Source organism: Tachypleus tridentatus, chromosome 10 (assembly GCF_004210375.1).
Source record: "Tachypleus tridentatus isolate NWPU-2018 chromosome 10, ASM421037v1, whole genome shotgun sequence".
NCBI classification, from domain to species: domain Eukaryota; kingdom Metazoa; phylum Arthropoda; class Merostomata; order Xiphosura; family Limulidae; genus Tachypleus; species Tachypleus tridentatus.
In genome coordinates, this window is record NC_134834.1 from 40,437,485 (window position 1) to 40,463,265 (window position 25,781).

Here is a 25,781-nt window from a genome sequence, read left to right on the forward strand (position 1 = left end):
TGATTGCTTTCTTCCTGTTCACATGTGAAGTTAATGTTGGGATGTATAGAGTTAATGTGATTGAAAAAAATTAAGTGTGTGTTCTGTAGATATGAATCCCGCAATCGTGTCGTCTACATATCTGTATCAGTATAGTGGTGGATGTAATGCTGTGTTAATTCTTGTGTTTCAACTTGTGTCATAAAAATATTGGCTAGAACTGGTGATACTGAGTTGCCCATGCTTAGGCCATTTGTTTGTATATAGTTGTGGTTGTTGAACATGAAGTTGTCTTCATCGTGGTGAATTCTATGAGGATTGCTAATTGATTGTTGGGAACGTCTATAGTTAGGTTAGGGTCTCGTATATAGAGTTCTAAGGCTATCTTGCAGGCTTCAGTGGTTGGAATTTCTGTAAAGAGGGATATAACATTGAAACTGGCCATTAAGGCTTTATGATTAAGTTGATTTAGATTAGACTTGAAATTAAAAAGAGTCTTTGATGAATGAGCTGGCTGATGTTACATATTTGGAAAATGCCCGTGCTATGTATTTACCAAGATTGTAATTAAACGATTCATATGCGGACATTACTGGTCGTAATGGATCGAAACTTTTCTCTACAAGTGGGTGTTCTCGTCATCACTGATTATACATAATTTGCATATATATCCCTCATTGGGGAAGTGATAAGCATGCGAACTTGTAATGTTAAAAACTTGATTTTTATACTTGAGGTAGGCACAGCACAAATATCTCATTGTATAGATTTTACTTAAGTACAAAAACAAATCTCTCTCTCTGGTCAATCTCTCTTTACATACATGTAAATAAAGATGAATAAATTACATAAAAGTATATTGAAGAATTAAACAGTAAATAACCATGATGAAAAATATAAAAACAAAAATTAAAAAGCGAAATTTAAAATAAACTTTGAAAATGCTTTTCATAACTCAAAATATAATGTGTAGGAGAAAAAGTGTCTAAATAAAAATAAATAATGACCCATCGTAGCGCTATCAACATAGGCATAAGAACAAAAATTTTATCATTTCTCAGGAAAATACAAAAGGTATAAACTTCAAAGGACCTTTCAAAACTGCAGCCCCACGCTAGTACAGCGGTATGTCTCCGGATTTACAACGCTAAAATCAGGGGTTCGATTACCCTCGGTGGGCTGAGCAGATAGCCCTATGTGGCTTTGCTATAAGAAAAAAACACACACACACTCAAAACTGCAATATAGATTGGAATTGAATAATTTTAAAATACACATTTGGAAATTAAGCTTACGTATATCAGGCTTGGTCGTGAAATCTCATTGTCATATGTGTATATGTTAATAGTGTTCTCTGTGATAAATTACTAACATTTGCACACATAAAGGGATAAAAATGAAAACCTGACGAGCATAAACATTCAACGGTAGTTCACCCAAAACAGCAAGAATAATTAGAAGCATGGCTGTAAATGTTATATTGTCCGAGCTTAATCACTTGATTACTGTGACAAATATATTATTGTAGAAATTCGTATGACAACCAACAGTCATGAGGAAGCGGAAGTTTGACGCGAACGTACGAGAATTGAGAAATCATTATGGCGATTGCATGGATTAGGTTTTGGGACAAATAAGTGCAATGAGTTTCTTTTGTTTTTGTTAATTTCGTATTTATAGAAAAATCACGAAGTATTTAATATTCTGAAATATAATAAATTCTTGAATGAATGTTTCAAAGGAGTATGGCGAAACACATGCCTTCACCCGATAGAATAAAATACGGCGTTGGTAAGTCAAAACAGAATTGTAGTAATAGTATTAAACTTATACTATTACTAGTAGCAGCACTTCTGATACTGTGCATAATAATGAATATTAGTAATACCTTGATACTTTTTAATAGCGTTGTGTACGCCGCGTGCGTTAACTTGATTTAAACTTGTTTTAATAAGTACTAACGTTGTTTATTGTTTAACACAATAACGCACAAAAGTAGGGACCATTTGATTCTTGTTTAACAAAGTTGTAATTGAACCCTGCCTTGGAGAAATATTTAAATTCACCCTTTTTCTTCTCAAGGTAAAATAAGTTAGGAGATATGTTAATCTATTCCTGTAGTCTGTAAGGCAATCCTTCAATCCCTCAAATTATTCTACTTCTAACACTGGTAGTACTGGTGGACCTTCTTAGAACCATTTCTATTAAGTCAGTATCTTTTGCAAAAGTTGCACATACTGATATAATTCTTATTTTTGGAATTTTTGCCTCTTGATCAGGGTAGATACATGCAATTTCTTGTAAATGGGAACACAGTACATTATGGATAAACTTGCAATTTTATATTGTAGGTATAATGTTTTATCAGATTCATTGAAATACTAGTTTTTAGTAAAGGTTTTTATAGTACATAACTTGTTTCATACTTTTTGGCTGCAAATTTGAGTAGTATCGTTAAGCATGTGCAACTGGAAGTGCACTACTTTCAAAGAGGAATAACAGATATGCAAATAATACCACATTTAATGACATACAGATGTTTTTTGATAAACTGGTGGACTAATTTTAACATACTAATCTTTGATCAGTGGTGTAATGTCATGTAGTAGTAAGGCAACCAATAAAAATTCCACTAATTTTACTTTATGCCAGTAATAATTTCCAGATAAGTTATAATTTTGAGTGTTACTAAATGTGATGTTAAAGACATGACACATCTGAGTGGAATATAGTGTTAAATGGTTTTTGTAGCAGAATTATTTATAAGGTACTCGAATGGTTGTACTAATGGTCAATAAATAATTCATGAATAAGTGTTATAGATTAAAAAAAGATCAGTAGCTAAATGTTTAAATAGTGAATATATGAAACTGGTCATTATTATTTTTATGTCAGATAAAAGCTTGAAGAAAACTTTATCTGGTACTAGTGACCAATTGTTTCTATTTTTAGTGCAGTATTTTTACATTTATTATTACAAACAGTGTTATAACAGGCCAACATTTACAGATGAATGCACCATTCTACCATGCAATCTGAACATGTCCAATTTTTACAACAGAAAAATTGTGAAAAACCCAGGAAGAAATCACAAACTGTTTATATCACTGCTTGAAGAAAAGAATCATTGTATCAAATTCCATGTAAATTGGTTAAAGCAAAGTTAAGTAATTCATCAGAGCCAATACAATTACGGGCTTACTTAACATTTTGATCTCTTTTCCCCTAAAATGACCATATCCTATATTTTGTATGTATACGTAAGGGACGTGTAAAATGATATCATTGGACCAAATCCTATGGAAATTGATTGAAATACATTGGAGTAATGTTTCATTTTTTAGATTCTTTATTTCAACTCCTAAATTGTGAAAAACCCAGGAAGAAATCACAAACTTGAATGTTCATAACAGTTGCATACTCTGTACACTATTATAAATACCATTGCTTTATTGTTTACAATTAGTTTTTAGTAAGTGAAGTTATTTCTACATTAGTTAGTTTGTGTGAACACATATTTTTTTCAAACAAACTGGTATTTATGGATCTAACACATGATACCTGTGAGAAGGTGTAGCTCACATGCCATGCATGAAAATGATAGAGCAATGGACATGAAAACTTCAGCAAATGTTTTGTGAGTCCATACTGGTTCTAAATATTGTTTGACATTGCTTGAAAAGCCAGGTTAACTATATTTATGATTTATATGCTTAGAAAATACTTTTTCCAAAACTTACCATCTGCTGACATTATAACTATTCTTCGGTCTAGGGTTTCCCTTCTTTGCCCATCTAAACTTTGAGAATGCTTGCTCTAGTCTTATATTCCACTTAAATGCCTTAGTCAAATTATAATTTGCAAATTTCCACACTAATTTCAATGTGTCCTCTATCTAGAAACTGTATATAATATATCATTCCAATAATGTAATCACTTTTCACAAAGGTAATGCTCTGTTCTTTCAGTTTACCTCTTCTGGGATCTAAACATCCACCTATGTGTTGTGACCTGTAAAGAGAAAGAGAGGGTCCTGGTGGTTTAGGGGTCCAACCCTAACATACCACTTTGGCCTTCAATTCCTGTACATGGGTGGCCTTGGGGTGGCCCCTCCAAGATCATTTGGCTGGTCCACTTGGGCTAGGGTCAACCAAGTACCAATGTTGGATGTTCTTAACAGGTGTTGTGGACACTGTATCTGATGCTGGTGTTTGGGTATAGTGTTAAAGAAACCCTGGCATTGCTATAGTATCCTTGTTTGGCATTGTAGTGTATCCCCTTGCAGGGCTCCAGGGTTGGTGGGGCCAGTGGGTGCCAAAACATTCTTTTTTTTTAATTATGGATCTCCAAATAAAAACTTAAATAAAATAGTGAAAAACAGTCCATAGGTAAACAACCATGTCTTGAAGATTCTGAGCAGCAATCTTCAACATCTGTACCTCATTTTCTTAGACTACATTCTCTTTCAGACAAACCTTTAGGACAGATGATTCCCTCTTTCATTCAGAAGGGACTAAAGGGACTTGCTGACTCTCTAAAGTCAATGAAAATGTTTCGTTCTGGTGACATATTATTGGAAACATCCACATCTCAACACAGTGAACTCCACTTGCATTCAAAGATGATTGGGGATATTCCTATTGAGGTTATGTTTCATGCTACTTTGATTTCAGCACAAGGAGATATTGTTGAGAGGGATTTGATGAACTTCCCAGAGTTAGATATTCTCACTGGTTTCTACATCAAAGGATACATCTACAGTGAGATGTATGTCCACTTGCAAGGATGGAATTATAATGCAGACCAGTGTCCTCATTTTGACATTCATATCACCACATTCACCCGCCATCATCAAGGCAGGTTTTCTTAATTGCAAGGTATGGCCATACATTCCAAACCCTTTCAGATGTTTCCAGTGTCAGCAGTTCAGGCACTTGAAGACATCATATCGTGGTTCCTTGACATGTGCTCATTGTGGTGGTAAGGACCATGATGCCTATGAGTGTGAAACAGACCATCATTGCATTAATTGCAATGGCTCTCACCCATCACCTGTCCTACTTTCATTCTTGCCCTAAATGGTTGGAAGAAAAAGAGGAGCAGCGTTTGAAGATGATTCAAAACATTACTTACCCTGAGGCTCGAAAGTTGCTGTTCGCCACTTCATCTCAGACATGTGCAGCTGCGCATCACCCATCATCTGTCCTACTTTCATTCTTGGTCTAAATGGTTGGAAGAAAAAGAGGAGCAGTGTTTGAAGATGATTCAAACATTACTTACCCTGAGGCTCGAACGTTGCTGTTTGCCACTTCATCTCGGACATGTGCTGCTGCAACTCGTTTCACTACTTCAGTGGAAGTGCAGATGGATCTCTCTGTGTCTCCAAAAGAATTGTTTTCAAACCAAATGAAAAGTCTTTTGACCACCATAGGTAAAAAAGTTGGTAAATCAACATCAACACCCATCTCTGTTCCAAACATTCATTCCAGCAAAACCATAGATCCACTTTCTTTGGTTCCAGGTATGGGCATTTCCTCAGGTACATCTTCTCCCACCCTAAGATGCAAAACAATTATCTGTTTCATGTCCTCAATTGTTTGAATCCTCTTCCAACAACAAAGACTTGCCCAATTGACACAGGGCAGGATTCATGGAGGTTGACAGACCTCCCTGAAATAAAGAAAATAAAGAAAAAAGACATGGTCAAAAGCAGAATGGCTCTCTACCCAGTTCACCTACATATAAATAAAAAAATGGCCAATTTGATACAATAGAACTGTCGAGGTTTACATTTTAATCTGGATGACATCAAAGCACTACATGCTTTTTACCAACCTGTATGTCTTTCCTTTCAGGAAACATTTCTGAAACCTGCCAGTACAGTCACCTTATGGCAGTTTTATTTGTATAGAAATGATAGGTTGTATGATGGATGAGTGCATGGAGGTTGATCAGCATGTGCCCACCCTGTCTTTGCCACTTGACACACCCTTTGAGGCTGTAGTCATCAGTGTTTCTTTGGATCGTACCATCACTGTTTGTTTTCTCTACCTGTCTACTGAAGAGACCTATGATCAGTCAGACCTTAATGCTCTCATTGAACAGTTGCCATCTCCCTTTTTATTCCTGGGGACTTTAATGGACGTAATTCCCTCTGGGAAGGTACTGATACTCTCAGATCACAACCTTTCTCTTTTAAGTACTGGTTCTTATACATGTTTTCATGCACCTAGTCAGTCCTTTACTGCTATTGATCTTTCATTTTGCTCCCCTTCACTATTCTCCTACTTTTCATGGAAGGTTGACAATAATTCATGAGGCAGTGATAATTTTCCTATAATTTGAGAGATACTGACTATGGTTGATGCTACCCGACCATGGTGGAAGCTGACCCAATTTCACTGCTCTTGCAGAACCTGATTCTGCCATCATCTGTCAGTCATCAATAGATAACTGCGTGGCAGCAGTGGCTGACTGAATTATATAGGCAGCTGCTCAATGTATTCCTAAAACCTTGACACATTTTCCAGGATATCCTCATCTGTGGTGGAATCCTGCCTGCCACATGGCACAGAAGGCTCAAAAATGGCCTTGAATACTTTTTGTAGGTATCCCATTCTCTTGAACCACATTGCTTTTCAGTAGGCCCATGCACAAGCTTGGCGAGTAAGATGTCAAAGCCAGGAGAAATCTTTGAATAAGTTCACAATCAGTATCTCTTCTAACACTAGTTCCAAAGTTGTATGGTACAAGATTCAAAAGGTCAGTGGGCAATATAAATCTGTCCCCTTCTTGATCTTGCTTTCTGATGGCCAGGAAATAGCTGAAACCCAGAGCATTACTGATACTGGAGGTGAAAACTTTTTCTGGGTATCTAATGCTTCTGCTTCATCTTCCATTTTCTTAGCCATTTAGACTTGGACAGAGCGATCAATTCTTTCCTTTCAAGCTGATTGTCTCTATGACTATAGTTGTCCCTTTATACTGGTGGAACTCAAACTGGCCCTTCATCAGTGTGGCAGTACATTGGTTGAACCTGATGATGTATATTATAAAATTCTATGCCATCTATCTCCTGCTTCTCTTACTGTTCTTCTGATTGTTTTTAACCAGATCTGGTAGGAGAATGTTTTTTCTGATGCCTGGTGCCAGGCTGTTGTTCTGCCTTTCTCTAAGCCTGGGAAGGATCCCAAGATTTCTTCAAACTACCATCCAGTTGCTTTGATGAGCTGTCTCAACCTAAGGGAGGTTGGTTAATGCTCATCTTGTTTAGTTCCTTGAATCAAAGAACATCCTCTCACCCACCCAGTGTATGTTCCTGTGACAGTGCTCCCACATCTTGTGTCAATATTCTTTGACCTTGAAAAAGCTTATGATACTACATGGAGGTATGGCATTTTGTGAGACCTTCACTTATATTGGTTACATGGTCATTTGCCTATTTTTATTAAAAAATTTTAATGGACAAGTGTGATCTTGTGCTATCACTGCTTTGCCTGTTCCATATGCGGATTCACTGCTGTGCCTGTTCCATACATGGATTATAGTCCTGTATTCAAGGCTTGGCTTTGTGCCAGTCAGCAATCGACTTGGAGTGAGCAATGTGAAAACAAGCTTTTCCGAATAAAACCCTTTATTGGACTTTGGCCATCCGGCTTCCATAAGGATCAGGAAGAGGAAGCTGTTCTAACTAGACTACACATGGGTCACAGTTTTTTAACTCATCATTTTCTTTTATCTGGAACTGATGCACCAGTGTGTTGTCTGTGTGATACTCAGGTCACAATAAGCCACATTTTACTGTCTTTCCATCATTACAATTCCCAGTGACAGCACCATTTTAAACGTTTTGTTCCATGGTTTATCCATAATGTTGGACAGTGTCATTGGTGATGATGACACTTTCCACTTAACAAATGTTTTCAGTTATTTAAAGGCCATTAACATTTTTAATGCTATTTAAGTTTTTAATTTATAAATTATACCTTTTTTAATATAATTCCTTTTTAAGAATTAAAGTACAACTAGTTCTGTATGAAAGTAGAATATGGCTATAATGTCAAATAACCCAAAACCAGGACGGGAAAGGCAATCTTTAGGTGTATAATGTTTGAACTTACCCATTAGTCATCCTGGTGAGTTATGATAATTAACATTATGCTACAGAAAGCCCTTTAAAACTTATATTGCTTAACTTTCTGAAAACAACTGTGACATCAAATAACTCAAAAGCAAGACTGGAAAGGCCAACTTCAGGTGACTGATGCTGATGTTTGAATTTACCTGTTAGTCATCCTGGTGAGATATGATAATTAAAATTAAGCTACAGAAAGTCCTTTACAACTTGTATTACTGTAGCTTCTCTCTTACTGATGTAAACTTGATATAAAAATTGGATTTAATGCTATTTATGTTTTTAATTCAAATATTAAACTTTGTTTTACCTTGATGGCTTTTTACAAATTTTACTAATTTTACTCTAACTTTTTACCAGATGTTTGGCACAGATAGCCTAGTTGCTTTGCACCATAAAACACCAAACCAACCAATCAAACAATCCTCCTGATATTGCTGCTCATGCTGGGATTTTCAACTCAGTTTTGTGACGGATAGCTATGTTTTGTCCTCCACATTTATTGGATCAGCATACGCTGGCTTATCTCCATGAGGAGGAGGTTTGTTTATATTCTAAACATATGGATCTCCCTTTTGGACTTGTGGGAGTCTAGATTGGAGCCTGTGATTATTTTAAGCAGATCACATTTTTCTTTTATTTTTCTTACCTTCATGACTGTCCTGAGGTATTTATCTATAGTCCAGCTTTTATCAAAAGCTTAACATTCTTTTCAGCAAATAGAGGATGATTAGGGGATTGTGCTGCTCTTTATTTGGTTTCCTGGCTGTTCTGTTGTTGGGATTTATTGGGTTGGTTGGTTGGCTGTTTGACATTTATTGGCACAAAGCTACTAGGCTATCTGCATCAAACAACTGGTAAAAAATAAAATAAAAGTAAAATCTTTATAAAATGTAAAAATAAATCAATATAAAACTAAATAAACATGAAATAGCTGATAAAAACTTAGAGTTAAAAAGGCCAATGACCTTTAAAAATATAAAAATGTTACTAAGGTGTATAGTGTCACCATTACTAATGACACTGTCCAACATCAGGGATGAACCAGTGTTAAAAAAAATGTCTAAAATACTGCCGTTGCTCATAGTCATAATGATGGAAGGCCAGGAAAATGTGGGCTATTGTGACTAAAAGTTTTGGGCAGGGACACTTTGTTAGAAAGGGCTCATTTATCACCTTTTTTATCTCAGGGAGATACAAGAAGCTTATTTTGTCTGTCTCATTATTTGCTGGAGTTCCAAAAATGTTAAAATTTTGAATTAATACTGCCTGTTTACATTCATTTTTACCATTCTTGGCTTCTTGTCTTTCTGGCTCTAACTTACGAATATTGGCCCTTAGTGTTTCCTGACTTCCTTTTTCAATTCCCATAATATGGTCCATTCATATTCTTGACTATCTTTGGCTTGGGTGGACTAACAACAATGCTTTCAGTGACTGTCCCAGGTGCATGGAAGCAGCAGGAGCACAATTACTTTACTTCCTAGATGTTTGGAGCTTTTTCACCAGGGATTCATGGATACTTCAAGTTCTGGCTTTAGGGTTGGTCATTCAGTTTACATCACCTCCATTATTGTCTGCTCATCCTGTTGCAGTTTCATCTCCAACAGATCTATTGCAAGTGGAGCTCCATTCCCAGTCCATAAGAGAGTTGTTAGTAAAAAAAGTAGTATAGAGAATCAGTCCCACTCTTTTGGAATTTTATTCCCATTTATTCATGGTACCCAAGAAGACAGGAGATTGGGATTCAATCATCAATCTATTTCAACTCAACCAATTTTTTAGATCCTTCTTATTTTAATAGGGGAATTTTTTCTCATTATGTAATGGCACTTTGCACCAGGGCTCAGAATGACCAAGTTTAATGTTACTGAAACATACCTTTATATTTTTATAGTAAAATTTTCCCAGGAGTTTCAAAGGTTTGTACATAAGGGTCAGGTGCTATAGTTCTGGTTTCTTCCTTTTGGTCTTGCATTAACACCTTATGTCTTTCGTGGAGTTGTTCAGGCTTTTTCTCATCACCTGCATTTCTTGGACCTATGCACACATCATTATATGGAGGACTGGCTCTATCCCATCAGTTAGCAGAACAACAGAAGCCACAAAAATTAGTTTACTTACGAGATTGGAGAAATCTATTTTGTTGCCTGTGCAATATCTCATCCATGCTCAACCAGCCCCTTTCAGGCTTCAAGCCATTGAAAGAACCATCAGGCTTTTACTTATGTCTCCTCATACTGAGTGGATGGTCCTTCTCTCTCTGTAGGGAATGTGGTCATCCCTTGAGCCTATCATTCATTTGGGACAAGCACATATGAGGTCTCTTCAGTGATCATTGTGCAACCAAAGGATAGTGCATTCCAGTAATTTGGATCATCCTGCTTTATTACTCAGAGCAACTTTGCCAATTGCGAATAGTGTTTGGATTGGTTTAGTATATTGGTTATGAAAGGTGGTCCACTATCTCACATAATCCTGAACATAAAGTGGTTCTATCCTAGGTTCTTGGTGAAGAACAGGTTCTGTGCTCTCTTCATACTTCCAAGGGAAAGTGAAATATTTCTTGTCCACTTTGTTGGAAAGTAAGGATGAATGTTCATAATTTCAGACAAATGAGTTCTTTACCTTTGGTTGAGTATGGCAAACGATCTCATCATTCTAAGTCTTAGATGTTGCATTTTGTATTTCTTCAGGTGGAAGAGAAAGTTTGTACACTTAGTTGTTGCTTATTTTCTCATTGTGATTCCTGTGACATGAAATTTATTACTCTGTGGTTAAAGGTTGGTGGCCTCCAATCAACGTATGTGTCTGTATGTGTATATATATCCAAAAGCCGTATCCACCAACATGGAATGTAGGTACCATGATCTCTTAATTCTAACTCCAAGTTGTGGAACCTCAGCTATTTAGTTGGGGCTGGCTTATGTTGATGATTACTCATATTTTATTTCATCTTTGATATAGAAATTAAGTTTTAGGTGATGAGCATACCTGTTCTGTATGTAGTGCAGTTTCCTCATTTGTGTACGGTTTTTTCTCTTGATACATTCCTCTTCTATGCAGATGCTTTCTGTATGAATAATGTTGGGTTCTAGCTCCAGTATCAGCAAATGGTAAGTTTGTTTTGGAAGCAAACATTTTCTTAAACTGAAAATATATTTCCAATAATACTTACTTCCACTGATAATCTAACACTTTATCTTCTCACTAAAAGAAGTGTTTTGTGTTTCAAAAGAGTTATTATCTTATTGGGATGAGATGATTATATGCAATTGATAAAGCAATATTTAAAAAAAAATTCTGAATTTTCTCTTGTGTGAGAACGGTAACAGATTCTGTTGGTTTCCCATGTTCTTTATTTTATTCACCACCCCTCTAATAAGTACAAAATTCAACATAAATTACTCACTATAAAATTGTTGTAGCTCAGATAAACCATAATTTTTATAGCTTTCATTTTATTTGTTTACAGAGCCATCAAATAGAAAATCAGACCAACTCCAACTCTCTTTGTTAACCTGATGATGACCTAAGAAGGTCAAAACATTGTTCTTTATTTTAATAAATGTTTTAATACCCACACCAGCCATCATGAGATACATTTTTACTTCAAGTGGGTTTCTCGTCATCATGAAATTCTTGATATATGTACAGTCCAATTTTTTAAATTTATTACAAAATACTTTATTAAAAAATATGATTTCTTATATGTGAAAAATTTTAAATGTTCACTGAGAGACTGCTAAATTTTGTGAAGATATACATACTATATTAGAAGTTAGTAATATAAAATCTATGAAGACTTTGAACAAGTGCAGTCAGGTCATATGGTTGTTCAAATTGGCTGGGTCCATACTGTGTGAGTTAACTTGAACTAGTGTGTGGAAACATTTTTTGTGATTGTGCTTGAATATAATTATAGCTGAAAAGGTGAGTGATATAAAAAGTTGTATATTTCTAATAACAGTAAAAGCAAAAAAAAAAAAAAATCAAATTAATGCATCATAGAGTTCTAGACAAAAGATCTGGTAATTAAAGTTGTCTATTATGTTTAGCAGCCTATTGCAGTGGAAACTAATATTTTGTTTATAAACCCACAGTCATGAAATGAGTAGAATTCTGTTCCATTTCACTGTAAATAAAAAGAACTAAAATGATTTTTCTTAAATGTTAAAGTGGTGTGTTTATGTGGCTGTGTTTTGAAATTTAAAGTTTTCAATATTTTTGAAGATGAAAAATAAATTCAAAACTTTATAATGTAGTAATAAGTAATAAATATATTGATAATATTTTTAACTGATATTCATCATACTAAAGAAGATTACTTCATTTTGGGCTCGTATCTAATACAGGTTGTTTTTAGTAATTGATTAGAAGTAAAGAAAAAGATAACATCAAGGACACTATATTTGCTCTATCTAGTATCAATTGCTATAAAAGGTGTTTGTTATTTATTATTTTTGCTTGAATTATTTTAACTATACATGTATAATATTGAATTTAGTAAACTGTTTGATATAAATTTTTATTTTTCAGTTATTAGTAACTATTTGGAAAACAATCATCATTCTCTAAGACTGAATGTTGGAGATACTGTTTATATTTTTGATGAAAATGGAGGTAAGTTTATGAAGGGGCATATGAAGACTTTTAGGTTAGTTTAGTGGAGGAGAGTTTGCATAGAAATAAGTATGTCTTGTTTTTGTGTACTGTGCCTTCAAATGTTTTTTATGATTTTTTAAGAAAAAGGCTTGATGGTAATTTTTACTAATTAAAAAGGATCAGCCGAAATATTGATAAATATCAAGATGTACCACCTTCGCTTGTTAAGATTTAGGCATTAAGAAATTTAATTTTTAAGGTGATACACCCTTTTTCACACAGAAAAGTATCTTTTCATGCATCTGCCTTGTAGATTTGCATTCCACTAGCAGTTAGGCAACTCCCATCTGAACTCGTAAGATTTCTTGCAGTTTTCTCTACTATATAATGATGTATTTGTGCAGTAAAAGCCCTTCACCAACAGGAGGGTCACACAACCTCCATGCACAATTGCTCCCTCTGTGATTTTGCACTAATGATCATCATTCTATTCCTTGGCACTGAACACCTCGGTCATGTTTTTTCTTGTTGAGGGAACTTAACTTTCTTTTAAGTATTTACTGTTTTTTACTACTTGTCTGAGTGACTGATTTCCTCACAGGGATTGTGTAATGATGCTTCATGGTGGCACATTCTCTGGGGATGATGAGTCAGCCTTTGTGAATAGGATATTGGGTTCCCTTATGCTGCCAATTATTTCAGATCAAATCCCATTGCCAGGTGTTCCTTTCCCTCATTTTTGGGATCAAAGAGAAGGATGAATTTGATTGTTTCATCATCTGTTTAGATTTTAGGAATTTTCTCTTGCTGTTGAAGAGAACTTCAAACTTTCTTGAATTCTTCAGCCTTGATTTATTTGGTATACTCCATTCTTTTTTCATTACTCTGTGTGATTTTTTTCTGGTTGTTTCCTACTTTTTAATCCTAACTCTAACTTGTATTTTTACCATTCCTGGATCACCTCAGTTTCTGTGATATTAAGTCTCTCCCATCCTGTTCATCTCATTCTTATTTCCTTAATTTTATAACATTCCCTTTTGAAATTCTTATGCTTGGGAATGCACTTACTTTTTGTGTGTGCCTGCATTTGTGTGTGTGAGGGGAAATTTTGCAGTTTATTTCACCCTTTAATATCAGTAGTTCTGTCTCAATCATTTTTATCATATTTTTTTATCTTCCCTCTCTACACCTAAAATCTAAGGTACTATGCCATGCCCGAGAGTATATTATAGGGGATTCTATTTCCTTTCACCTCTTCACTGTGGCCCCTTTACTCTTCCTGCTCACTCACCCCCTTGTTACTGGAGATTGTTGTGTAGGGGCACTCTCCTGTCTCAAGTTGGGCTTCTTTCATATGTTTGAGCCTTTTCCCTAGCCCTTTCTTTGTCCTGAATTTTAAAGATATTCCTGATTTGGTTGAATCATTGGCTGAGGCTGCTCCTCATCCATCCATGCTTTAATTATTTGTTTTCATATTGTCTCCAACTTTATCCTTTGCCATTATACCTCTTCTTCTTTCTTATATCCTTGTCTTTTTAATTTTATCATTATTATTATTATTTTTACATCTGGTACATGGACCCAAGATGTGTTCTCTCCATGCCCACATGCTTGAATTTGAAGTACATTGTTGGGCATGGTACTATTATTACCATTTTTAGTGGATAATTTTATGGTCCATTCCAACAACTTTGTTTTTCTTTCTTGTTTTTAATTAACTACCATAGGGGAATCTGATCTAGAATCTCTTGCTCTTGAGCACTGAACCTTCCTTTTTGGGCCACTTCTCAATGGATTGGTTTTCTTGTGTGCCATGTACTGGGTATTATGACCAGACTGCTTCTCTTGACTAGACTGTGTTCTGCCCACAGTATGTTATTTCTTTCCCCAATTTCTTTAGGCTGTTATTTCTTGATGACCGTACTCATCATTGCTTGGCCAACCATTTTGCTTTCATGATTTCTCTTGTTATATAACATGTCTACTTCCCTTGTTACTGGTTATTGCTGCTCTGTTTCTTTTAGTTTTTCACTTGCCATAATTCTCTCCCATATTTTTAGTCTTTACCTTGGGTCCTGGCCTTGATTAGAGACACTTGTTGTCATTTTCTCTTTGTGGTACACTCTGGCTGACTTAAACTTGGTTCTTTGCCATGTGTCAACCTATCTCCCTCTTTTTCTGCCAAGTAAACATTCTGTTACTTATACCTTTTTCTTATCTTCATCACTGGATCTTGTCTTTTCATCTTCTTGTTTGGTTTGGTCTGGTCCTCGCTTTACCTGTGGAACTAGACTTTACCATTTGGTAATCCTTTGTCTCTACAGACATCATTCTACCTGGTTTTTCTGCTTATGTGTAGGGCTGTGACTTTCATTATTGGCCCATCTGTCAACACTTTACTCCCAATTCTTCTGCCTGACTTCCCTGTTCCCTTTTATCAGACTGTATACATGGTTCATCTATCTACATTTTTACTAATTATTGGGCATAGGTATTAACCATTTTGCCTGCTTAATACCACAAAATCCCTCCTACTCTGTTCTCTCCATCTTGTTTAGGTCCTTCCTTATCCACAACCACACTTGCCCTGTTCACGTGCTCATCTGGATCTTCACTGTGATAGTGTACACATTTCCCCATTCTCATTGTAGCCATTAACATCATGCAGTTTCTACCTTCTATTTAGACATATTCTTTTTCCTTCTCACTTGTGATTGCAGTTGTTCTCATTTTTATGCTAGTAATTCATCCCATACCCTTTCCATTGTCATTTTTTCCCTATTTGGATGCTTCCTCCCTTTGTTTTACTCTTCATTTTGTGGAATTTCTTTTCCTCCAGGGACAAATATCCCTCTGCTTTTGTTTTTCCAGGTCACCACATTATTTGTTTGGCCTCCTCCTCTTTAGAGGTTGTTACTTGCAGGTGGTTTGCATTTCCTCCCATCACATTAATCTCATCTCTCATTCTATCACCACTTGTTTCCTTCCACTACTAGATAAATATATTCATGCTAAAACATGGATTACTTTGTATCACTTCATTGATCATCTGGCTGTCTGGTATCCTTGTGATTACTGCTTGCCTCTGTTTGCCATCCTACAGTATGCTAAGTTGTCTAAAGACAGGTTTATAGCATCTGTTTCCAGGACCTCAGCAGATGACTCAGAGTGCCTCCTAGACTGCATTGAGCCAGGATAAGAGAAAGTGCTCCTACCATTCTTCTTGACTCCATATATGCCCATTGTTGAGGTGGGTGTTTGTAAAAACCTCTTGAAGTATTCCTGTGGTATATTCTGATATCATTAAACTGTCCAATCCAGACTATACGTATTCCGTGGATAAGGTGATTTGCCCATCTCCCTGGCTTGTGCTTGCTGGCTTTCCATCGAATGTTTGATGGAGATCCAGACATTTTTCCCGAGTCTTCCCACTATGAATTCCTCCCCCTTTTCTCTTTGAATGGAATATGGGAGACCCTAACTAGTTCCTAGCTGCTGAGATGGTTGACCATGGACAACCGTTATTGACTGGGACCTAATAGCCAGGGGTTGAACAAATGGTGTCAGTTGATGGGAAATAGGATATTAGTAACTTTCATTGTAGTTTAGATCATGCTTCTTATAGTTATATTCATAACATTTCAGTATCCCTCATACTATTACTGTCCAGATGTTAGGTTACCAGACAGCCTGTGTTTTTTGTGTACTGGGCCTGCACACATGGGTTCTTCCTGAATTATCAGAATGGAAGTTGCTTTACCCTACTGCTTCCTGATCATGTGGTGAAGACTATTGGGATCCTCATACCATGGACTGGAAAACACATACTCAATGCTTTCTGCTTCTAGACTGGAGTTGATCCATTGAATACCTTCATGGCTTATCTGCTGTTCAATTAAGGTTAGCAGTTGCTCATAAATTGTGCTTTCATCCTGCAGCACTGCAATGCTCAAACTAACTGTATGCAGTCTAAGGCATGAATTCTGCACACTGCCTCTGAAACTGGTGTTGGTCCAAATGTCTGTGGGTAGAATTGAGAACAACACACATTGATATTTTTTATGTTCTTGTCCCATAGTTGGTGTTGATTCAAGAAGACTGATGGTAGAGTTGAGGTGAGCGTCTGGTATGGTTTGAACACACCTCAACCATGTTACACATATTGGCTTTTCAACTTCTTGCATACATGTACCATGTTCTTATTCTGCCTACACTCATGACACTGGGGGCTTGTTTGCCTCTTCCTCACTTCCAAGCTGAACAAAGAATATACTGTGGAAGAGATAAGATGCAGTCTTCTGCAAATGTGTCCCTTTGTAGCCCCTGCCATTGGGTGTGACACCCAATGTGTTTCTTTCAGGCACCTTCTGAAAGAAACTAACCTAGGTCACCTTTACACTAGTCCCTCCACCATATCAACATGAGATTCTAGCTTTCTGTATGAAGAGGTATGTATCACCTCCGAAATTAACATTTTCCTTACTTGAAGATGTGTTTTCAATAGATACTCACCTCTTGCATACATATCACTTTCCTCTCCACTTTTGGTGCAACTTCACATTTCTTGCCTTATCATGGAATAAATGTCATAAGTGCAAAAGCATGGAAGGAGGTTGTGTCACTCTCCTATCAGTGGAAGGCTTTTGCTGCATAATAATGTTATTATACAGTTGTGCAAATCACATGAAAGTTTGAGTTTAGATGCGACTTACATAAGGCTAATGGCATGCAAATCTCTAAGGCAGATGCATGGAGATAATTGCTTTCTGTGTAAATAGTTTAGTATCTATTAGAAATACACTTTAAGGTAAGTAAAATGTTATATTTAAAATTATTGTCTTGCTTTTTTACTGTTTAGAATAGTTGGGATCCACATATTGAGTAATTTTATATTGTTGCTTATTACAATGCTGGAACTGAGGAAATGACCAAAAAATTGGGTGCAATCTCTCATTTTTCATGTACATGTAAAATACATAGTGAACTCCAGTTGTAGTTAATGGGATTAATTGCATTGATTGTATTTTTGTTTGGTTTTTGTGCATCATTCATATGTTAAGTTGTAGGTTTTACATTGTCATTTTCTTCATACTTGTTAGTAGGTTTTATATCATTTTCTTTCTTTAATAACTCTTTTTCTTACATCCAAATGGCTCATCCCTCATTTTCATGTCTTATTTTGTCCTAATTTGTACACTTGATTCGGACATTTTGAGGTTCATGCTCCCTTATTTTCTCTTTCATTTCAATTTTACCATTTTCACATTTTTCTCTTTACCCTTCTGTATTCCCTTTCCTAATTCAACCTTTTATCTGAGACACTTCTTCATGCTCTTGTTAGATTCTGTAGATTTGTGTGTGTGTGTGTGTGTGTGTTTAACTTGTTCCACTTCTGTTTTATGTTGTTATGTGGGTCATGGAAAGCAGGGAAAATTATTTAAGGTAATTGATACATGTGTGAATTAGCTAAATGGTCTGATTAAAATTTAAGGACTATTACTCTCACAGGTATTTTTTGATAATTTCCTGTTTTGAAATGACTTCAATGTAAATGAATAGAAAATATCTATGCAGTCATACTGAAGTAAATATTTCCTTTTCATATTATCACTTATAAGAATTTGCAAATTGTTATACAATATGGGCAAATTAATAATCCTGGTATAACAAAAGAAAATGTCATCTCTTATATAAATCAGAGGTTAACATTAGAATGGAAGAACAAATCATACAGACAGTAAGATTTCAAAAAGTGTTCCACATGCTTCTGTTTCTGGAGAAAATATGTCATTATGTTTTGTTCTTTAATATGAGATCAAACATGGAATAAAGCATAGCTAAATGATTTGGTCTTATTTATTTCTCTATGATTATAACACTAATATACGTCTTGTTGAATTGAAACTGATGCATTATTAACAATTTGCTTAGTCAATTTAGTTATCTGACTTGATATTAGCTTGTGCAAAAAATGATAATATTAAAGGCTATAGGTAAACAATTAAATTTATATTGCAAATAGACTGATTTTGTTTTCATCACAAGTAAAAGGTTCAACATGTATACATATGTGCATATTATATCTTAAAAAGTAGCTTATCTGTTTGTGTTATTTGCATTTGTATCATATATCTGTTACTATTTCTTTTTTATAGACTGGTACTTTGGGTGTTTGGTCAGAAACCAATCACAGAGAGGATCCTTTCCAAAAGCATTTGTTTCTACTAAGGAAAGTTTCATTGACAGAGCAGGGTATGATTATTTGAGATTACTCTTTTACAAATGATGTATAAAGCAATATGGGTTTCAGATTTGACTGTATTATTATTATTATGATGCTATCAGTGTTTTATCTATGAATGTTTAAGTAGCTCAACTTTTCACTTTTAGTAGTGTTTTTGCATGTAAGTTTCACTATTGTAGATCTAAAATATACTATTTAAAGCACTGTATGGCATGACCTGTCTCTTTAATGTTATTATATTTTTAGTTATTCTGTTGTTACATAACTTCAACCTAAAGTCAGCTCAGATATACAGGTAAAGACTTTAAGGAATATAAAATCAATTTATTGAATTTCAGCAGTTACATTTGATACTATTCACAGCTATATGTTGTTGTGGTATGTTCTGGTAAAACTGATTATTCTTAGGGTAGTGAGATAGGTTTGTTTAGTAACAAAAGATCCAACAAAATGTCTGTTCCTAAATGTACCTTTGCTGATACTAGCAGCTATTCCTCAACATTCAGGTTTTCAACTTTGCCCACCTAAGAACTGCTCCAGTCTTTTATACTTCAATTAATTGTTCTTGATGATATTTGTCTTGTGATATTCCCCCATCTACATCAGTGTGCCCTCTGAGCTGGTACTGTATATAAGCACCTCACTGAGATCATGGAATCACTTTTCTCAACAGATTGTTTGGTCCTGGTTTTCTCTGATGCAGTACCATGCTTGGTTATGTTATTGATTGTAGATTTCTGTACAACTCCAATTTCCTTAAAAAAAAAATAAAAAAATGACTCACTATTTTTGGACTTCAATTCCCATGCTACTGTTGCCAGGTTAGAATCTGATCAAACCTCCCCTATTCCATCTGTGTTATCCAGCATCTCTGAACAGTTGGGGGGACTGCTTTTAGTTGATTTTGTCCATAATTTGATTCTTTATGAGATGGAGACAAATATTTGGCATTGGGTTTCTGAGACTGCTTTTCATGATGATACAGGACATTCTGGGGAGAATTTGAATTTGGTTTTTCTGCCACTTTCCTTTACTATGTTGGTTTCTCACAAAATCAGTTTGGATTAACCACCTCCTGCTCCTTTTCTTCAGTTAATCACTTGGTTTTGTAAGGTGTTTGGGAGCAGTCAGACTTTTATTCATGTTTCCTTTTCCTGCTGTGTGAATAGCTCTCTTTCTTGGAGACATGGGCAGACATGCAGTCTCTTCAGTGCCCATTGTGAAACAAATGGGACGTGACCTTTGATCAAATGTATCATCCAACATCCTTACTCAGGAGCAACATGTTACATCTTGAGTGGTGGTTGAATCAGAACCACACTACTGTCAGTGTTCCTTTCCCACACTCTTGTCCTAGGTTAAACTTTTTTATGGATGCCAGACTTTAGGGATAGGGGTGTATACCAATGATCAGGAATTCCAAGGTGTATTGACAGATCATGAATGTTTTGCCACCTTTGTTCTGACAACCTTTATCTGACTTTACACACCAATACATACAGAAACTTAAATTTTATGCCTGGACGTTATGCAGTTCTTTGCATGACCAAATATAGAGTTACTTTGTATTTGGTTCAATCTCTCTATAGATTCACAATGACCATTTATTAATGTATATGGCACACTTATTGCTAGTTGTGTCTCAACAGGAAATTAAAACCCAAGAAAGAGTCATCAAGACTGCCTTATATAATGAGATGACACATGAAATAACATCTTTTTCAATAAGCCAAGTCAAAAAACAGGATATCGTGGAAGCAGTTGGGTGAAGTTGGGAGACTCTTATCCTGCTTACGTAAATATTTTCACATTCTTCATCTCAAAAGGCTTTTTTTGTCTAACTGGGATGGGAAGATGGTATTGCATGCTTTGCCTCATCATCTCTTTGAGCCTTTAGCATCATGCTCTGTATATCACTTTTCTCTTGATGTGTATATTTTGTTATTATAGGTACAAAGACATCATAGGTCTGGCTTGTTTGCACTGTGTGCATGGTACTCTACCATTCTGCATATTCCCTGTTTAATCTAGGTAGAACCTTCCTTTCTAAGACTCTGCCAGTCAGGGAAGAGGATAAATCTTTCTCGCCAATTCACTTATGGGTTATTTCTTACTGCTTGGTTTCTGATTGTTTGTTATGCTCTGTCTGAGTCCTCAGGTGTTGTGTGGCTCATGCTAGCTCTTTATGTGGGGCTCAAAAAGAACTTTATTCATTGGGATTCTTCTGTTTCCATACAATTTATTTTCTTTTACCTTTACAAGGTGGCTTCACAAACTGATAAATATTGCTTATTCTGCCTTGTCTTTACAGGTGAAGAATATGCTGCAAGCCATATCTCATCAGATTCATCATATTTATATTTTGCTAGTTGTCCATGTGAATTGTATGCAGGAGAACATTGTATAGGCTGGTATTATGGACTTCTCACAGTAATTTTTCTACCATTATTTAGATGATCTGGCAGTTTCTTTTTAGTGTTTTTTGCCTACCTCCAGTGGCTGTGTTGATGACTTCTACTAGATTATAATGAAGGGTGAGTTTTTCTTTTTCTCTTCCTTTCTGCTTGTATTTTTTTACTAGGGTTCCTTATCTTTTTTACATTGGATCCCATTCTGTGGTGAGTGTTGTCCAGGAAGATATGCTTTTCTCATTATACTTCTGCACTAGTAACCACCATTTCACTATTATTATTATTCCCAGTTGCAACAGGCTCTGTAAGAATGAGGTGTTCCATAATGCCACCTAAGAGCTCACCAGGTGGTATTACTATTCTATGCTAGACAGCCACTTGTGGTCTATCAGTCACTGTAGTGGTGACAGAGGTTTTTCTCCAGAGTGTTCAAGTGAATTCCTTCACTCTTCTTGAGGAAGAGGGAAAAGTTGAGGGTTCTCCTATCTAGGTCCCTGGATGTTTTCCCCAGTTATAAGTAGAAGATTCACCAGCCTATGCAGGAATTTACTTGTAATACTGGTTCAGATTTGATGCTTTGCTATCTAATTGAGGTGTACCTGGTTATCTCTTTTTAAACAATTTCTGTTCACTTTATTGTTTATGGATGAAAATCCACTATGTCCTCATAATTCCAAATGCAGTGTGATTCCATCCTGGGTCCTCAAATGAGCACAGTGATTCCACATCTTTCTCATAATTCCAAGGACAAATGGAATGCTCCTTGCACATTCAGTTGGGAGTGAAGATGCATATTCATAACTCCAGACCAGAGGAGTTATGTTCCTTTGGTTGGATATGGTCCTGCCATTTCGAGTCTGCGGTGTTGCCTTTTGACCTTCTTCAGGTGGTGGAGAAAGTTTGTGCACTTTAGTGTTGCTTACTTTCTCATAGAAGGTTCAGTGGTTTGGAATGCACAAAGGAGTTATGTTCCTTTGGTTGGATATGATCCTGCCATTTCGATCTGCAGTGCTGCCTTTTGATCATCTTCAGGTGGTGGAGAAAGTTTATCCACTTGAGTGTTGCTTACTTTCTTATAGTAATTTCAGTGGTTTGGAATGCATCAATTTAGCTACAGGTTGGGATTCATTTTATAATCTTTTTATCTAATGTTGAGGTCCAGTTGTCCTAGTCAACAATGTGTGATATATGTGTCATGACCCATTAATTCCAACCCTGAGGAGTGGAATCTCAGCTGTTTGGTTAAGGCTGGCCGATAGTAATGACGACTTATAATATTCCACCTTTTTGTCTAGACTTAAGTTATGAAAGTTAAGTTTTGAAAATAATGCAGTTCCTCTACTCGGGTTTCAATCTCATCTTGGTATACATATGATCTCTGCAGATGCTTTTTGTGTGAATAATCCTTTTACCAGCTACTCTATCTTCTCAGCATGAGATTCTAGCTGTTAGTGTCAGTGGAGGTTAGTGAAAATGCATTGCCAATAATGCTTACCTCTGCTGCCACCCTCTGTCACCGCTAAGAACTGATGTTAGTAACTGGGATGATGTAAGTCTTGAAAAAGTGAAAAGTGGTAACATTATGTGAGTGAGATGGTTTTGTATCATCAGAGAAATAATGCCAAGGGTATTTAAGTGAGGTATAAAAGATTGGAGCAAGCCAGGTCTGTGCTTAGATGGGAAAAATTGAAAACCTGATGTTATAGGAACAGCTGTCAGTGTCGGCAGAGGAAAGTATTATTGGAAATGCATTTTCAGTTTTGGGAAATAGCAACTTACAGAATAATATTGAGTTTCTTTGAATGCCTGAGCTTGTGAGAATCAAGTAAAGAAACTGAGCATACTGTAAAGTATAAAAGCACATTTTTATATTGATGCGAACACCAGGTACTTGAACATTTGAAATTATTATAAACTCTTCTATTTCTTAAATTCCTGAAGCACTAGATAAAGAATATAATGCTTAGAAGTATAATGGGCCTGATACCAATGTTTTATGACAAGTATAGTTGTAATAATTTATTTGCTAGCTTGTAACAGGCGTACATACCATGACAACTGTTCTTGTATCAAATGGCTACTGCTGTGCTTTATTGTATCCCATCTTGTCTTAAGAGTTCTGGATTGAATGAAACACATTGTCTGCAGTGGATATGTCTACTATAGTGCAATTGGAATATTCTTATTCACACACTGTTTTAATTCTTGAAAATCCCTAAAGTGACAAGGTAAAGAATGTAGTATTTAGAAACCATCACAACAGGTATTCTTTACTGCACATGATGCAGAGTTTTGTGTTTTACATTCAATATTTTATTAAACTACTCTTTGTTTATGTTATATTAGTTTAGAAATGCATAGAATCTTAGCTAATAATCCATATTTTAGTAGTATATAATTTTTATGTTCTTAATTCGAAAAGGCAATATTTAAAAAAATCCTGACACATTTGCTCTTACCATGTCATTATCCCTGTTTTATCCACCATCCCTCAAAAGAGTATGAAATTAAATGTAAATTACTCTATACACTCATCATTGTTCAAACAAATCACATTTATTGTGGTCTTCAATTTATGTTTGGCTATGGAGCTATTAAATAGAAAATCAAACCCCTCCTGCCACACTCATCTATCACATCCTCTCTTAGTTAATAGTTCTCTCTTATGTTTAATTATATATTACCTATATAACCAACAAAAAGTCAAGGTTTGATTTATTAAATTACATGATGTATAATTTTTGTTTTGAATGTATAAATGTCAGTTTCACCCAGAGTACCAACATCATTTTCATAAGAAAGTTAACAACTAGCTTGGATGAATTTATAATGACTTTTGTTGCATAGTTAGAAAGCTAGAAAAATTTTGAGAAGCAAGAGGAATTTTTTGCATGTTATTAGTCTGTATTATTTTGTGCAATTTTTAATTAAGAAAAATTATTATGTATGATACCATGAGTAGTATAAAAAAAAGATGGGGTTAACTCACTCTGTGACAATCGAGAGCAAGAAAAAAGAAGATCAGATAAGTATTTTATTTCTTGTTTTGCATGTGTATTCTTTATGTATAATCATAAAAGTAACTAAAGTGTAAAAATTGGTAACTTTGTGAGTTATTAAATTAGATTAAATAAAAGAAATAATAACAATAACATAATAAAAATGTTTTGCAAGGCACACATGCAAGTAGCTTTTACTACTTGTAGTAGCATGTGAGTAATATAATTTGATAACATAATGTGAGCTGCATGTGTCCTCAGTAATTTATAAGTGGAAAGGGCAATAAAACAAATGTAAATATAAAGAGATGTATACTATTGCAAATTTAGAGCTACACAGGATAAATGAATGTAGTTTTATGTTAGAATTTGAAATTATCCTAGAAGGAAAAAAGGGTAAATCAGATTTCTTTCTTTTTTTTTCTTGTGGTTATGAGGTCATTCAAATTGAATGATTCTGTTTTGTGATTGGGTATAGAAAGTAACAGATAAAGTACAAATTGTTATTGGAAAAAATAAAAACATTTGAAATACATTTAAGTAAAGTAGTCTTAGGGATTACAAGAAGATAATTCGAGACTTTCAAGATGAGGAAAATTATTTTTGATTTTAACATGAAAATTACTTTGCACATAGAGTATTGAAAACAAATACTTCATATATTTATGGACAAATCTTTATTTCATTAAAAATACTTCACCAAAAGATATGATTTTTTTCTATGTTAAAGACCTACATTAATTGTAACAATCCCAAATTTTGTGAAGATTTACACAGTATATTGAAAGTTATAAGTATTAAATCTAAAAATACTTTAAATGAGTACAAAGTCATAATGTCAGTCATGCAGCTCAAATCTGTTTGAGAGAATTAAGTTGCCCATACTGCTGAAAGAGCAAACATTTTGGTGGCAATGAGTAGTGAATTCTTGGATTGTTGCTGTCAGTTTTTTTTAATATAGCATTTAAATGTGTAGTTTGCCTTCAGTTTTGTAGTAGACATAGTGGCTCATTACTTCCAGAAAAAAACCAATGTGCACAGTTTTACTAAAGTATTAGATAATGTGTTAACTTCTATACTTTTTTTTATTAGAATTAAGTAAGTCTGAAGCAGCTTATTAATTGAAAAATGAGTAGGTTGTCTAGTGCAATTGATAACATTATCACACTTTCTTCCATACATGACTAACAAATATTAACCATTACAACAATTTCTCTTTAAAAACTAATATACAAATCCAACAAACAGAATTTAAAAGTAATAGTTCTTATATTCAGTGAGAAAATGCAATTAGAATAATTGTTGAACAGATATATCTTGTTTTTGTATACTGTTTTACATTTTTCAAGCATCCTTGTTTAAAAGTAGCCCTGTTCTTTAGCATAACATAAAAGGTTTTAACCATTCGT

The 25,781-nt window shown here is 35.1% G+C and overlaps 1 protein-coding gene across 4 annotated transcripts in view; it reads left to right on the forward strand.

The window, feature by feature from the left end:
• Positions 1–1,567: 1,567 nt before the first annotated feature.
• mbc (dedicator of cytokinesis protein myoblast city) overlaps positions 1,568–25,781 on the forward strand; it is a 239,710-nt gene continuing 215,496 nt past the window's right edge. For 3 of the 4 annotated variants that reach the window (XM_076460973.1, XM_076460974.1, XM_076460977.1), the window contains exons 1-3: positions 1,568–1,770; positions 12,653–12,736; positions 18,874–18,970. In XM_076460973.1, the coding sequence (XP_076317088.1) occupies positions 1,710–1,770; positions 12,653–12,736; positions 18,874–18,970 (242 nt within the window). In that variant the 5' untranslated portion in view covers positions 1,568–1,709. Of the gene's footprint in view, positions 1,771–11,977; positions 12,047–12,652; positions 12,737–18,873; positions 18,971–25,781 lie in introns of those variants that run through there. The other variant, XM_076460976.1, reaches the window with a different exon arrangement.